The sequence below is a fragment of the Sphaerodactylus townsendi genome, linkage group LG05 (genome assembly GCF_021028975.2).
Source record: "Sphaerodactylus townsendi isolate TG3544 linkage group LG05, MPM_Stown_v2.3, whole genome shotgun sequence".
NCBI lineage: Eukaryota > Metazoa > Chordata > Lepidosauria > Squamata > Sphaerodactylidae > Sphaerodactylus > Sphaerodactylus townsendi.
In genome coordinates, this window is record NC_059429.1 from 34555664 (window position 1) to 34571628 (window position 15965).

The 15965-nt window shown below is 40.5% G+C and overlaps 1 protein-coding gene across 1 annotated transcript; it reads right to left on the reverse strand.

Annotated features, from left to right (window-relative positions):
• Positions 1–2230: 2230 nt before the first annotated feature.
• Positions 2231–15791, reverse strand: PRPF38B (pre-mRNA processing factor 38B). The gene is made up of 6 exons (XM_048496379.1): positions 15367–15791; positions 8704–8772; positions 7823–7974; positions 7679–7739; positions 5831–6054; positions 2231–4284 (listed from the first exon to the last, which is right to left on the reverse strand). Exons 1-6 carry the CDS (start codon positions 15664–15666, stop codon positions 3441–3443), a joined length of 1650 nt encoding a protein of 549 aa, XP_048352336.1. The 5' UTR covers positions 15667–15791; the 3' UTR covers positions 2231–3440.
• Between the last annotated feature and the right edge of the window lie 174 nt (positions 15792–15965).

The following is a 15965-nucleotide window of genomic DNA, read 5'->3' on the forward strand; positions in this document are numbered from 1 at the left end:
AGGCAGGCTAGGCACTGCCACCTCCTTTACCTTGCATGGTGCTTGGATGGGCTACTGTTGAATGCCTCACGCAAGGCTGGCCAATACTACAGCCTGTCTCCACTTGTGCAGGGCTAAGACAGGGAGGCTGTGGCCTCCTGCCTCACCTCACTTTGGTCATGGGCAGGATGCCAGTTTTGCGTGAGGCTCAGATGGGGTGGGTATTGACACCACATCTTACCTCACACAGAGCTCAGGCAGGCTGGGTTGTCATCACCTTCCCTGCTTCAAGTGGAGCTTCAGTGGGCTGGGCTCTGCTGCCACACCAATTCATGTGTGTCAAATAGGAAGGGCATTCTTGTTTTGTGTGGTGGTAGGTGAACTGGGCTCCCTTGTGCTGCACAGAGCTCAGGTAGGCCAGGCACCGCTTCCTCCTGTTTGTGTATAGTTCCAGTCTCATGATGGTGTTGCATTAATGTGCAATTTATCACAGATATCAAAAGTTTTCAGCTTTGCATCTTTCTTATATTTCTAGTGACTTGCTCTGGAAGTTCAGTCGGAATGGGTAAGTAGGCCCATTAGATGAAGGGAAATTTGGTTTACCTCTCCTGAAAGTATTTGCTATTGAAGTCTCAATTTTACCAGTTATTCACTTTAAAAAATTAAACTGATCAAGGATAATCCTATTTCTACCTGTTGTGATTTAAACTTGGGCTTAGAAGGTTCCAGGGTCCTGGGGTTCATAAATATGTGATATTGGCACTATAATCTCAATTTTTTTTCTGTGCAGATCTGGTACTTTAAAATTTGATAGAGGTTTCCCAAAATGTTTCCTAAAAGATAACTGAAGAAAACAATCCCAAGATATATGTTGGAGAAAGTAAATTTTTTTTTAAAAGTTCCCAACCTGGAAAATTTGCTCAACATCAAACTAAAATCAATTAACTTACAACAAAGTAAAACCCTGGTCACCGCCTATGCAAATATCATCTTGTTGATCAACTTGCTGTTTATTTGTTTGCTGCCTTTAGTCTAAGGAAATAACCTGGGATATATTTTAAAAATTACAATCTCTTAGCAACATTTTAAGCTACACTGTGCCAAGACTCAATCAAAACTATTTATGAACTCTAGGTCGAGTGCCCCCCCTCCCCCCATGACTTCTCATCTTCAACTTGTTCCTCTTACACCTACACACTGGCCATTACCACATCCAAAGCCAGTTCTGCACACATGAAGGGTGAGGCAAGTAATGCCCTTGAAGGTGATTTTCATTCCCAGGAGACAGGAGCAACAATCACAAAGACAGGAGAGAGGGGAACAGTAGGAAAATGGGATCAAAACAAGGCAGGGTAAGAAATAGTTATCCAACCCACTTCGCATGACCTGCCAAATTAGAAATTTGTATTTTGCAGTCATCTACAGGGGAAAGAGGAATGCTGATCGCTACCAGATTCTACAAGGAACAGACTGAGATAAGCAGCTAAGAAACCATCAGAACAAGACCATTTTGTCTGGACTAAGGTATAAGAATCTTATCAATTACCATTTCGTGTTCCTGCATCACTGTGTTCACCTTGGCAACATTGGTTCTCCACTGCTGTAGCAGTCTAAACAGTGACTTCAACACAGATCAAATTCCTAGTAAGCAAGGCAGAGCCTGTGGCTCATTTGAAATTATATCTTCTTCCCATTTGTGCTAACTGCTAGAACACCTAAAGCTGAGGCATCCGCCGTACAGTTTTAGAATTTTCTAGCAATCAGAATACTTTGTAACATAGGCATGACAAATTCCAGCTTTCTGGCAGCCATGAAATTCCCATAACATAATACTCCTTCTACCTACTGAGTGAATACTGAGAGCTTTTTCCATACATACATACACACACACATATATATATGCATATACAGTACATGAGACAGAAGTGTTCATTGTAAAAAAATGAAAAGCCTCTGGAAATTAACAACATGGAAGGGGAACAGCAGTTAACCCTTACAAGTCTTTTCTGCATTTCTTGCAGATGGACAGACAAAATGTAAAGCAAAGAGATACGTTTGCAGTTTGCCAATCTGAACCTTATTTTTAAAGCCATTGTGTTGAATCAAACAGCCTCCATTCTGCTCATATGCTAGGAAGTCTATTCTTTTACATGATAAACTAATCAATCTACCATACTGTTCCTTTGTATGAGTCAGAAAAGACCAACGTAATTTGGCAACTGGCAATGAACAACTGGGGAAAAGCCACAAATAAATTAATCCAGTCTTTATTCCAGAGATTTTATATTTCTTATACAAGTCACTAGAACGAGTCTAAACAGAAATGAGCTTTTTGATATTTCTTTCAATACTGCATTTTGACATTATCTCACAAGTAATCAGTGTTTTAAAAATTTGCCTACTGTTCCCGTTGCTTGAGAGATAATTCTTCAGCTCAAGCAATGCTCACATCTTTGTAAAAAAAAAAAAGCATTAAAAAAGAACACTATGAAGATACTTTAAATGTGTCTTTCTTTTATTTTAAAAAAAATGATTTGGAAGCCATAAACTAAAGTTTGCTGCTTGACCTCCCTTCACCTTCCTTGCTCCCTCCTTCAATCGTTTCTGTTAGTATAAGATTGCTTTGTAAGTGATAGTGGTGACACCAATTTTGGTTTAACACCCTCCCACCCTCCCCCGCAAAGAGACCCTAGGGATATTGTATGGCATCTTTACATGAACAATAAAAGTGAGCCAGAAAGTCTATGTAGATATGATATAGGCTGATCAATGTCCCTATGAGGCAGCATGAACTACATCAGCCTCAGCAACTCCTAGATCCCTGACTTAACAAATTGCTATGATCAGCCTACCTTAAAAGTAATGCCTTTTTGAATGTCAAACAAAAACACATTTTGAATGCTTTCCCAAGACAAGAAGTACACATGGACACAAGAGTTCTAGAACTTCAGCCTTCATGGATGTTGAATACACATAAATATTTAGCTATAATACACGTTCAAATCCCATCCTCAAAAGCTTTTGCCATACTATTATGCAAAGCACAGCCATGCTAATTCAAAGAGAGAAACCATAATTCCACATCTATAAAACAAAGTAGAATTAGTGGCAGTTTTATTGCCGTATACAAATTTAACCAACATGGCAAACCATGCCAAAGGGATTAGAACAATTTCAGGACATATGTACAGATTGTACACTTCAGATACATTTGAACATGTTTTTAAAAAATGCACAGGTTTGTATCTTGAATTTTAACTAAAAAAATGGGCTGGAATAGTCAATGCATTTAATGGGATTACAAAGGCACTTCCCTACTAAAAAGAGGAAATGACAATCTGCAGCCTAGAGGGAGACTGAAGAAGAGTGCTCATCAACTACTGCACAACCTCAACTTTTAAGAAAAAAATAAGCAAGATTTCAAACATTTACAGGATTCAATATGATCCACTTCTGAACATTCATACAGTCTCATCTTTGTTTTTAGATTGTTTTTCTTGATTCTCTCGTTCTGTACTTTGGCTCCTCCGATGATCGTGTTTGTCTGAGTGGTCCTTATCACTGGGATCATGCTTGTGAGAACGTTCTTTACTTTTACTACGTTTCCATGACCTATCCTTAGTGGGACTAAGCTCTCGTTTTCGGGATTTTTCAGCACTGTCAGTTCTTCCCCTGCTCCTACTCCTACTCCGCTTATTTGATTTCTCTTTACTTTCACTTTTGTGTTTACTCGACTTCTCTTTGCTCCTGCTTCTGCTGTGCTTGCCAGCATTCCTACTCACACTTCTACTCCTTCGCTTGCGATCCCTACTTCGACTCCTACTGTGTCTCCTCTCTTTCTTTGTGTCTCTTTTCTCATCCCTGTGCTTCCTTTCATCTTTTTCATCCTTGTGCCTCTTTTCTTCAATTTCACTCTTACCTTTTCTGTCTTTTGATTTTTCTCTAGAGCGCTCTCTTTCCCTTTCATTACCTCTTTCTTTGTCATAGTCCCGCTCTTTCCTCCTACTACGTTCATTTTCCTTTTCCCTCTCCCTTTCCCTGTCTCTTCTGTCTCCTTTTCGATCACGGCTTCGACTTCTGTGCCTCTCCCTGCTTCTACTTCGCCTCCGTTCCAGTGCTCGATCAGAACTTCGGGATCTTCGCCTCTCCCTCTCTCTCTCCTTTGCTTCACGCTCTAGTCTTTGTCGTTCTCGCTCTCTCTCCAGTTCTCTGTCAAAACTGGATGACCCACGACCTTCCCGATGACGACTTCTGCTTCTTGATCTTCTAGGTGACCTCCTGGGAGTCAAGGACCTTCTTGGAGACCTATGTGAAAAGACATGCTTAAGAAATTGAACTTTTACAACTAGAGTTTTACAAGGAAACTTTTGTATTTTTTAACTGAGTGTCTATCAATGGGACTACAGCTTCACACTAGCAAATTTTTGGTGGATCATCTAGCACCGACAGGCGGCTGAGATGAGTAGAGTAGAGAGATGAGGGTTTGATTCAAAGTGCATGTTTAAGATCCATTAAGACTAGATCAATACTACTGTGCCTATTTAGAGATCGCGAGTAGATGTTCTTACTCTGTAAATTTAAATAATGGTTATCATGGATTTTTTAAAAAATGACTATACAAAACTGGAGGCTATCCTCCACTTGTTATGTTATTTTCCAATCATAGAATGGCAACTGCAACAATAATTCCTAGATTGAGCAGATTTCAATTGTTCTAATGAAGAGAAATCTGCTACATGTAAATTATGAAACACTCCATCAATGCTCACGATCTCAAACCTTACCTAGAATAATGGATACTTTTTGACTGATTTGTTTGACTTGCAAATTTTTGTTTTTGTTCTCAACAAATGTTTTTGTTTTACAGCAAATTATATTTATTTCACAAAATGTGAAGAAATCTGGGCCAATTTGTAACCTTTTTACATTTGGAATTTTGCTTGTACCATAAAATATACCTACTGTACAGCATTTCAGCTGGTTATAAACAATATACAAGCGTACTTAAAAGATCTAGTATAAAATCTAGCTTTAATTGTTTTCCAAAATAATTTATTAATATAAAAAGACTGGCATGTTTTCTAACTGCACTGAATTCTGTGGCAACTTAAAGATAATCGTCTAGTGGCAAGAGTTTATAAAGCACAGTCTACATATCCACACACATAGTATTTGTTCAGATGAGTCTACTTTCTAGTTCTTCCAAGCAAAGAGAGGGAACATAGTTCCTCTTGGAGCACATGCTTTGGGTGCAGATACCCAATTTCAGATGCTGGTATATTTAAGTAAAAGGATCTGCTGTAGCACAGCTAGAATAATCTGTATTGGGACCAGGGAGCCACTACCCTTCAGAGTAGGTTGGACTAAATGCCCAAAGCTCTGCTTCAATATAAGATGATTATATATAGTCAAGACTGCAATCTTACACATACTCACCTGGAGCAAGTACCATTAAACCCAATGGGAATCATGTTTTAGTAAAAGATACATAGGATCAGATTACACATTAATCCATGGATGAGTTTGGAAAATTTTTTAGTGGTTATGAGTAGCAAAACTGATGACAGTTTTTTAGAAGTCATGATTTAAAAAAGATGTATCTATCATTGCTAAGTACTTTTGTGCAATACTTGCCACAATTACACTTGAAAGACACACAAATCTATTCAGGTGAACAGGAATCAAACAGTTCTATAGTACAGATTGCCCAGTTACTGAGCATTAGCTGCTGTGTATATTCTAAACCACATCAATGCCGCTATGTTTTATAAAAAGGAACACAGGACAAGGATATGAATTTCAAGGAAGACAAAATCTCAATACAGCAGTTATTCGTAAGTTAAAGTATAACCTTGAACGTCTACGTTCTGCATGTCTTTCCACTTCTTCTATTCCCTCCTTGCCATCTTTCTTGATTTTTCTAGGTCTGGCTTTAATTTGCTGGTCAATGTTTTTCTGGACTGGTACTGGAATCCTCGGAAATAACGTAGAAAACCATTCAAGCTTAGTAAGGAAAGAGCGCAGCATCTCTCCAATGGTCATGACACAGCCACCACCTGCTTTCACATCAAGGTCCTTAAGAAATAAAACACAAAACAGAACACAGATTCTGACTGTGAGAAGCCATCTAAGATTTAGTTTAAAACAAATGCAACTATTCTGACTGCCATCTTTCCTGTTTCAAATATGATGGCTTCAGCACTTCAACTACAGTAGCTTTGTATTTGGCCAAATAGGTAACAGGCTTGGATTTTGACTTAGTGCATATGCAGGCAGGGGTATATCAGTCCTGCACTCAGACAGTAAAGGGTCCATTTCTTAACAGTGAATTCCCTTACACAGTCAGTGTATATACTGTCATCTTGAATCATTATTCCACCAGACAGAAGACAATTAGTTATAAATTAATAACATTTTTGAGGACAGTGATCACACTCAGCACTGTGGCCTAACCAGATTTAGGATGACAAAATGTCCAGTCTAAAAATGATCAGAAAAAGCTGTAGGCACAGAATGGACCCTACTTAAATTGGAAGCAATAGCAAACCAACTGCCATGAAGCAGTGAGGTTTCTAATTTAGAGTTATGCAAAAAAATAAAGGAACAAATAATTGGAAACGCATAATCCATGATGACCATTGTCTCGGAAAAGGGTCATTACCGCATGAAGGCCTTCTTGCTATGCCCTCTCACAGCTCAGGACATGTTAGTCAGCTATTGTCAGGCCCAAACCTATAGTGCAAGCACACAAGGAAAGTGAGATTTGTTATCTAAAACAGGAAGACAAAATCTAAATGTAAAACTGCTTGCACTCACACACATTTAAGTGTTCATATACAGTATTTCCAAATAAAATCGGTGCACAGAGATCTAAAGAAGAAAACAACAAATTAGCATAATATAGTACCTAGAAGGTGCACACAAAAATAGAGTATCAACAAAGTGGTCAAAGCATTAACACCACTTTGGCAAATACATGCAACACAGATACAACGCTGACCAGTTTCCACATCTTTAACAGAACAAACTTAGGGAAACTATAACTGATGGAAATGATCTCTATGCATTCTTGCATTTTTTACTAACATGGAAGACACAGAGCAAAAGCAACCATGACTTTGTAGAAGGCAGCAACAAACGTATTTTTCCATTATCATGTGAAGGGATGACAAACACACTTGCATACATTGCAGCAAGAACTAGAGGCACAAATAAATCATCTCACCTAAAATGGGAATATCATGTACTCTCCACCACATGAGGAGGGTGTGTGCCATAAAAGTGTTGATTCTGTTGCCAAAACCCCCAGTAATTTGTTTCTTTAAAACAGTCCTCTTACTTGCTTTTAAAAATAACGTCTCATGAAGTATGAAAACAACTATATTTTTCCAAATGCTGGACCTCACACTCAGGATGTGTTCTGTTTTTTTCACCCCCACATATGCAGGTGACAAACTAAATTTATTTACAATTTATTTGGATACCATCAGAACAGACCGAAACCATAGTCCCTAATAAGTTTGCATAAAGTTAAAGATGGGAAAGATTTTACCGCTTGACCCATGTTGTCAAAAAGTGTATCTTAATTTCATTCATGCTTTGACACGTATAGCATTTTATTTCCAAGTTGCTTTAGCTAAGATTTCAGAAAGAAAATAAAAGAAAAAAGGAAAACAAATTATTACCCTTGTTGACATACCTCCTCATCATCAAGAAAGGATTCAAACCAGTCCCATAAATCTGTTGGAGGCTGTGTGTACCTTGAAGTACAAAGAGACTGTGTAAATTTAATAATGTTTCCTGAGGACTAAATTAGCTGGCAGCTATATATGTAACTACTTACCTAATATACATGAATCCAAGGGCTCTGATATATGGGGAGTCTATATGGGTTATTAGTCCCATCACTTGCTTACGGGTAAGCTTCAGGGTAAATAACTTGTACAGCAGGCAAAAGGCCGTGGACACTATACCGCCAGTCCCAACACCACGCACCTTGAGAGATTGGGGGGGGGGGGGGGGGGAGGAAGAAACAATTGCAACTGATTGAATACCTGAGAGTAATTACACTGATTGTCAGATAGTAGTTGCAGTATACTTGTTTATACAATTCTTCTGGCACAGGCAGCAAATGTCACACAAGGCAGCCACCTGTACATATAATTACTCCTGCAACTAAGAAGCATTACTTACACTGCAATCCTAAACAGAGTTACTCCGATCTAAGCCCATTCATTCCAATGTGCTTAGACTGGAGTAACTCTGCGTAGTATTGCAATAAACATGTAAACAGCCTAAGCACAAGCGTAAACAGACAAGTCATGGAGAAACCTAAATTTATTTTCTAGGACTATCAACTGAATACTTGTACTTTAAACCAATTAAGATTAATTTGCTCCTATTTTCTGCCCTTCTGAATTATGAAATAATTTTTAAACCTCTCATTTTTAGCAAGGAGCATCCTTTTTAATTTCTTCTTTTTTCAATTTTGATTCAAAAGCCAATTTTTTTGAAGTGTTGAACAAGAAAGTCTCTTCCATGTCAGTTCTACTAACAAAAATACGGCCTCATCAATGGGTTAACTGAAGCTTTAGTAGACTGATACCAAAACTAAATTGGTTAAAGTTAGCAATGCTAGAGTTTCTAGATGTTCACTTTATACCTAATTAACTACCATGTTAAAAAAAAACTCCAAAAATTCAGAAGGCACGTACTTCTACTTACCCCTCCGCACATCCCTGTCTGGCCTGCTGTTTTTCTGCTTCCTTTCTCCCAAGGCTCAACATGTGTGACCTTTAAACAGAAAGGGAATTATCAAAGTCACTTTAATTTCAGGTATTCAAGATCTTCTGTTTATTTGTTGGGAAGCATTGTGCGATGTGTATTTTAACTTAAATGAGATAAGAATGAAGAATGTTAATGAACTATAAGAGTCGGCAACCTTTACCATCCAAAGAGCCATTTGGACCCGTTTTCCAAGGCCCCAAAGATCTACAGAGCCAGAGAGGCAGCTCCGCATGGAGCCGCCTCTGGTTCAGCCCGTCCATTCACCTTTCCTTCCAGTGCTGGGAGGCAGAGGCACCAGGCAGGGAAACCCTCTCTGCCCAACAGAGCAGGCAGCCACCTGCTTTGTGGGGCAGAGGGGAGGATGGCAGGGGTCAGAGTGGGTGTGTCCCTCCAGAGCAGCGCTGGAAGGAGAGGTGAGTGGAGGGGATGCAAAAAGAGGCACATTCACGCATGGAGCCGCCTCTGGTTTGGCCCCTCCACTCACCTTTCCTTCCAGCGCTGCTCTGGAGGACTGGAGGAGCACGCCCACACTACCTGCCAACCTCCAGGCCATGCGGATCCGCAGTATAAGGCTGAAAGAGCCACATGCAGCTCCGGAGCCACGAAGTATACCAAATATATCTAGTTTAAATATGTACAATCATTTGGCCTACTGTAACAACTCTGATGAGACCAATGGACTTCAACAGGATAGCCCCATGGTGGCGAACCTTTGGCACTCCAGATGGTATGGACTACAATTCCCATCAGCCCCTGCCAGCATGGCCAATTGGGATAGCCTAATAGCAATCTTACTGTATTTGCTGCTGCAAGATGTGTTAATGGCCACTGTCTTAGATGGATCTAACTGGGCCTACACTGCTACAAAATTTAGTCTTGGTCTGAACTGGTCTCATCCTATTACAGCTCTCCCTGCTCCTTTCCCTTCTCAAACTAGGCTAAACACCAGATCCCTAAGAATGACATTCCTGCTGCCTTGACTGCTGCTGTGGGAGAAGCAAGCTACTGGAAGTTCCACCACAATGCTCCTCTGCCATGGCTAGATTTATTTGTGCCTATTTCCTACTTTTTTAAATAATTGAAGTGCTTGTTGGTGAAGGCCTCAGCTGTTGAGCACTACCAGAAAAAATTAAGCCAGTATGCAGATTCATAGAGGAGATGCACATCTTCAAGAATGTTTTGGGGAAAGAGGCTGATGTTGGACGTCTGGAGGAGGTACTCAGACTTCCGACAATATCGAGAGAATAACTGGATCAAACTTTGCAATGAGCTCAGTAGTACTCAGATTTGGGAAAATTACGATAGTGCATTCTGTGATGAGCTAAGGGTGGAGGCAGGGAGAGACATCTGACCATAAAATAAGACTGCAGCTCTCTATATCTTTAGCTGGGAGAAAACCCCATTGAATGCACTGATTTCAAGTTAGCTTATATTGGATCAGACCGTAAATCTATAATTTAGTGACCTAAATCACAAATACAACCTGTATTTCACAAAAACATAATGTAAATTCATCTGCCCATGTTATAATTATTGGCATTTTCCTCTTGAATAGCTGCCATGTTGTATGGCAGACTCATTCTGAACATAAGCCTACCTTAAGAGTAGTTATGATAGGGTTGAGGAACCAGCTACTGAGAGAAAAATAAATAATTTGCCTAACTCTGCCATAAATAATAAGCCTAACTCTGCCATTTGTCTAAGAACATCTAAATTCAGCATGTCAAGGTCCTTATTTGTACTGTATTTATATATTTTTTAATTTTGTAAGCTGCCCTGAATCCCTATGGGGAGGGTGGAGGATATAAATTAACTAAATAAATAAACAAACAAACAGTGCTGCAGACTCCCTATCATATATGTACTGTCCTGAGTTTCTGGAAAGAATTTACAATGTGGACTTCTCTAATGTGGCCCTATTTCTCTGATACCATCTTTAGAGTAGAAAAAGCTCTGTGCAGTATCAGGGATATCACATGGAAAGGAGCTCTTAATTCTCAGACAGATCATCTTGAAAATGAAGTTCACATTTGTTCCTCTTGTCTCAAACACATTTTTATGCTGACCTTTCTTACAAAGAGCTCAAGATGGTAATTTACAGTTCCCTCTAAATTTCCTCCTCATATATCTGTAAAGAAGGTTAGATCAAGAGATAATGACTGGCCCAAAGCCCGTGAGCAAGGTTTATGGCTGCGGGGAGACCCTAATCAATTTAAGCATAAGCATAAGCATTTTTATTGTCATTGTGCACGCACAACGAAATTTACAGCAGCATTCCTCGATGCACACAATTTCAGACTCATACATCATCCTCACTTTCCCCTTCCTCCACCCATCCCTACACAGCCCCAAATACATCAATATGAAGCAGCGGAGTTTAGCATAGCCACAGCTCTAGAGTAGAATGTGGCATGAATTTAATGAAAGATTCTGCTGCCCTCCCCCATCTAGTGATGTAGGCACAACTGTTTTCCTTGGGCTTGCAAGAAGCCCTTTAAATAGGGGGAAAGACAGAACTTTGAGGGGGGCTCAAGATGAGAGGGCAGAGCTAGACAGGGCAAGGTTCTAAGGTGGCCATGAAACAAGTCATACAATGTTTGTACTAGGTCTCGAGCAGTGTAGGGTCCCCCACCAAAATTTTTTATCTGGGAGTCAGTGGTGGCTTGGCAGACCCTGCCTTTTCACATCTCAGAAACATCAAACAGGATCTGAGTCATGTTGTCATTAGCAACTAGACAAGTAGCAGCTATACTCCATAGAGAAAACAAACACCTGATGCTTCATGATTCTGCCCAGCATCAACCTTCAGGGGGAAACAGGGAATGCTATGCTGCCTGGGTTCAGCAACTAGAACACCATAGGCTGGGGAAATTAGTTCAATCATCAAGCATACCCTTGTGATTCATTTATTTACTATGACAGTGTTATTTTATTATGAGGAAATGTTTTAGTTTGTTTTTATCATAAGTCACATTGGGAGCTTTTGTGGCTAAAAAATAACACAACTACTGCAAAAAATTAAAATTCAGACATAATATTAAATGCAAAATGCAGTGATGCTGCCTAAGCTAAAGTTCATGCTTACTTTTCTAGATAGCAAAAAGCTCTAGTTACAAAACATATTTGAACAAAAAGGAACTAACAAATTGTTTAAGTGTTCACACTGTAAGACCAAAAGTCTGATTTAAATCAGACACTCGGCTTCAATTTAAAATCAAAGTTTCTACAGAAGGGACAGAACATTTATCTCAAGTAGTAGAGCAATGTTTTGCTGCTGTAAACACAAAATTGGAATTTGATTGGCAGTAGACCTCCCAGCCCAATTACTACTACTACTACTACTGGAGGAGGATGGATTTATACCCAATTTTTCTCTCCTGTAAGGAGACTTAAGACAACTTACACATTTCTTTCCCTTCTTCTCCCCACAACAGACACTTTGTGAGGTACGTGGGGCTGAGAGTGCTGAAGAACTGTGACTAGCCCAAGGTCACCCAGCAGGAATGTAAGACTGCAGAAGCAAATCTGGTTCACCAGATAAGAATCCATCACACATGTGGAAGAGTGTGGAACCAAACCCTGTTCTCCAGATTACACTGCTCTTAACCACTATGCCACACTGGTGCAAAATCTAAGGTGCTCATAACCTTCATCTGACTAGAGACCAATATAATGCAGCCATTCTCTTCTTGTGAAATGGTATGCTGGCTATCACAATTATTAAGATATATTAATACTCATCTCAATGCAGGACAAAAATGTTTCACTGTCTTTACATTGTTTCTTCTTGAACAAATATATTGGTGTGCATCCAACCATCTGCAGACTTTACAGATTGGGACTTTCACACTTAGGCCCACTAAGCCCCCGAAAGATTTTTTCTTGGCGAGGGTGATTCAGCAGACCCTTAGAATAACATGGGGGGAAACAGGGATTTGTAGTAGGAAGAAGAAATAACTTCCTCTTCTGCAAATGGAAATTCTATTCTGTTAAATTGGAGAATTTATTTATTCATGTCATTTATCATTCCCCTTTCTCACTAAGACTCAAGGCGGATTACACAGTGCCAGTCAATGCAATCGATAGAATGGTACATCCAAAAAACAATGTAACAGAATTAGGATTGAGGAAATCTGAAAGCAAGCAAAATAAAAAAAATGAAGCAGAACAAAAGCAAAAGTATTAACATATATTAAACAATGCAGAAGTGATGCTGAACACAAAAACAGATAAACTTAATACACACAGCACTATAGTTCAAAGCCCCTTTCCTTTTATTAAAGCATTTCCTGAACCCTTATTATTATAGACTGGAATCAGGTGCCTAGATAAAATTAGGAATCCATAATTCTATCAGTTCTCAAATTTACGGCCAATTGGCCATGCTGACAGAGGCTGATGGGAATTGTAGTTCCTGAACATCTGGAGAGCCGCAGGTTCCCTACCCCTGTTATAGACCTAGTATCTGTATACTAAACATGCCCTCCTAAATGTTTAAGTTTTGCATAGTTTCAGGAATGCCAGGAGTGGAAGTCTTCTTGACCTTATCAGGCAGACCATTCCAAAAGATGGGATTCACAACAGACAGTGCATGTGTACAGGCATCAAGTACAATGCTATGGCCATTTACAAGGGAGTAAATCCTGATGAGTGAATATGCTTGCAGTGCACATCGTTATAAATCTCTCTGAAGACAATCATGGCTTGCCTTGCTGCTGAGTAGTTCACCCTGTCCTTTTTATTAATTTCAAATTGCCTAAAATCAACAAAGCCATCTTGAGCAATTTAAAATAAATTAGTTTACCTTGGCAGATTTCTCAAATGTTTTAATTTAAACTGAAACACAACACAGTGCCTTAAGACAAGATCTACCTCCTGCAAATCAGGTTAAAGCAACATTTCTTCTTCAACTGAAACAGCTTAATTTTGAATAGACCTTGCAAACTTTAGAGAGGAGCATACTTTTGAGCCAAAAATAAATCGCACAAGTGTTTTATCTGTTATAAAAAGATATAGCATGCCACATCACAACAACTAGCAGGCAGAAAAAAACAATAAAATGAACTGAATTTAATGGTCAAAGAAATGCAAGGCAGCAACTTTGAGTAACACAAAAACCTGCCTTTATTTTGGGAATACACAGTTATTCAGATATAGGAGTGGAAAAAACTGACAAAGGCCACAGTTCAGCACAGCTAAATACAACAATTTCACTCTGAGATAATGGATACCTCATCCATTAGCATATCAAATTATGCTAGCATCATAATATATTTCTGTAGGGAAAATACAATATGCAGACTCTAGATCTCTTCTCATGTATTTACTCAGTCAGGTCTCATCTTAAAAGGTCCAAGGTTTTATAAGGGCAAAATGACAATAGGTGAAATTGATACATCCAGTTGTTGGATCAGTTTCACAGTACCCTATCAGGCCCCCTCTTTCCCAGAGACGTACAAACAAAATCAACTCATAAGTTCCAAAATTGGAATGAGCTTTCAGAAAACCAGCTAACTCCTAATTTACTTCCAGACTGCAGAATTTGTATTCATTTGACAAGAGATCTTCCAAGTGGTCACAGTAAAGACAGGGACCAAATATGTCAAGCTAAAGAGATCTTACTCTCCAAATCAGAATAAGGAACTCCTTTAATAATCAAAAAGTTATAATTCAGACACATAAATAATTATTATCTTTAATAATGACAAAGATAAAACAGTTGTGTGCCAGTTCTTGAGCAAAGCAGCACACTGTGCCAGCCTAATCATTAAAGGCTGTGATATAGTGGTTAATCATACTATGATCTGGGGGAAGCAACTTGAAGCCCCCACTTTGCCACGTAAGCTTGCTGAGTGCCCTTGAGCCAAGTTACACATTCTCTGCCTCATCACAGGGCTACTGTGAAAGTAAAAATGGAGGAAAAAACAATAAGTCATTTTAGATCCCTATTGTTTAGAAAGTTGAAATGTAAATTATACAAACAAGTCTTCAAGGAAACTTTTAAACACTAAATAATGGTATTTATTTTATTTGCAATTGTGTGTCTGCTTTGAAACATGCCTTGGGTCCCAGTTGCTGGGAGAAAAGTAGGTTTACAACTGTCCAAAGTAAATAATATTGCAATTACATTGTCCTTTCCAGTTTTCCCTCTGCTTTTTCACACACATAAAACAATGCTTCAACTAGTGCTAGCAACACTCTCCTGAGTTTGAGAAACCCAAATCTGGGGGGGGGGGGGAATAGAAGATGTTACACAATTTGCCTCCCCCTCCGTAGGGCCAAAACAACCTGAACAATAAGGTTTGGATGATAGTAGGGCGCTTTGTACCATTCCTTACAAGAGAACAAAACTTAGTAAACAGCGCAGGTAGTTCTTACAGCCAAACCGAACTCTCAGACATCAATACGCTCGACTTTTGGATCGTAAAAGGGGGATAATGTTGTTTTACAGACAGATTCTGAAACGTCTAATGGAGAGCAGGGGAGGCCGAGGCTGGGGATGAGCCACGTGCCGGAGATGCGCGCTGAGCAACAAGGCTGGCGGGCCTCGCCCCGTCCTCCCCACGCAGGCCCTCCTGACCCCCTGGCCGGCTCGCTCACCTTGAAGTAGATCTCATCAACCACCTCGTGGTAGGTCTTGAGCTCGTAGAGCTGCACCTTGAAGTAGGGCGAGGAGAGGATGTTGGTGAGGATCATGGGGTTCAGGTTCATGGTCTTCTCATTCCCCCACAGAGGCAGGACGTTGCCTTGCTTGCCGGAGGCCGCCGGCTTCGGCCCCGCGCTTTGCAGCGGCAACGGCGGCGACAAGACCCCTCCGGCCTGCGGAGGCTGCGGCGGGCCCCCCTGGTGCGGCGGCGGGTGGCAGTTTCCGGCCCCCACGACTGGACAGGTGTTGGCCATGGCGGCACAGGGGACCGGCGAGGGGACGGGGCGGCTGGCTACGACCGAAGAAGCGGGCAAGCAGGCCGGCAACGAGGCGTCCCAGGTTGAACCGCGTCGAGCTCCGCCAACCGCCGACAAGATGGCGGCTGCGGCGGAAGTGACGCACACGCCTTCCGGGACTGAGGCAACCAATGGTGGGTGGGGCGAAAGTGCAGGGCAGGGCGCCTCTCTTGCAGACGAGCCTGAATGTGGAAGCGAGCTGAGGGGAAAGTCGGAGTGAGTGGGTTCCGCGCAGCATATTTATAATGAGTTGCAAA

Coding starts and splice junctions, on each gene's coding strand:
- PRPF38B (XM_048496379.1), bottom strand. CDS start 15,666: ATGGCCAACACCTGTCCAGTCGTGGGGGCCGGAAACTGCCACCCGCCG. Junction 7,975..8,703: donor AGACAGGGATGTGCGGAGGG/GTAAGTAGAAGT, acceptor CAATCTCTCAAG/GTGCGTGGTGTTGGGACTGG. Junction 6,055..7,678: donor CCTTTCTTGATGATGAGGAG/GTATGTCAACAA, acceptor TTATTTCTTAAG/GACCTTGATGTGAAAGCAGG.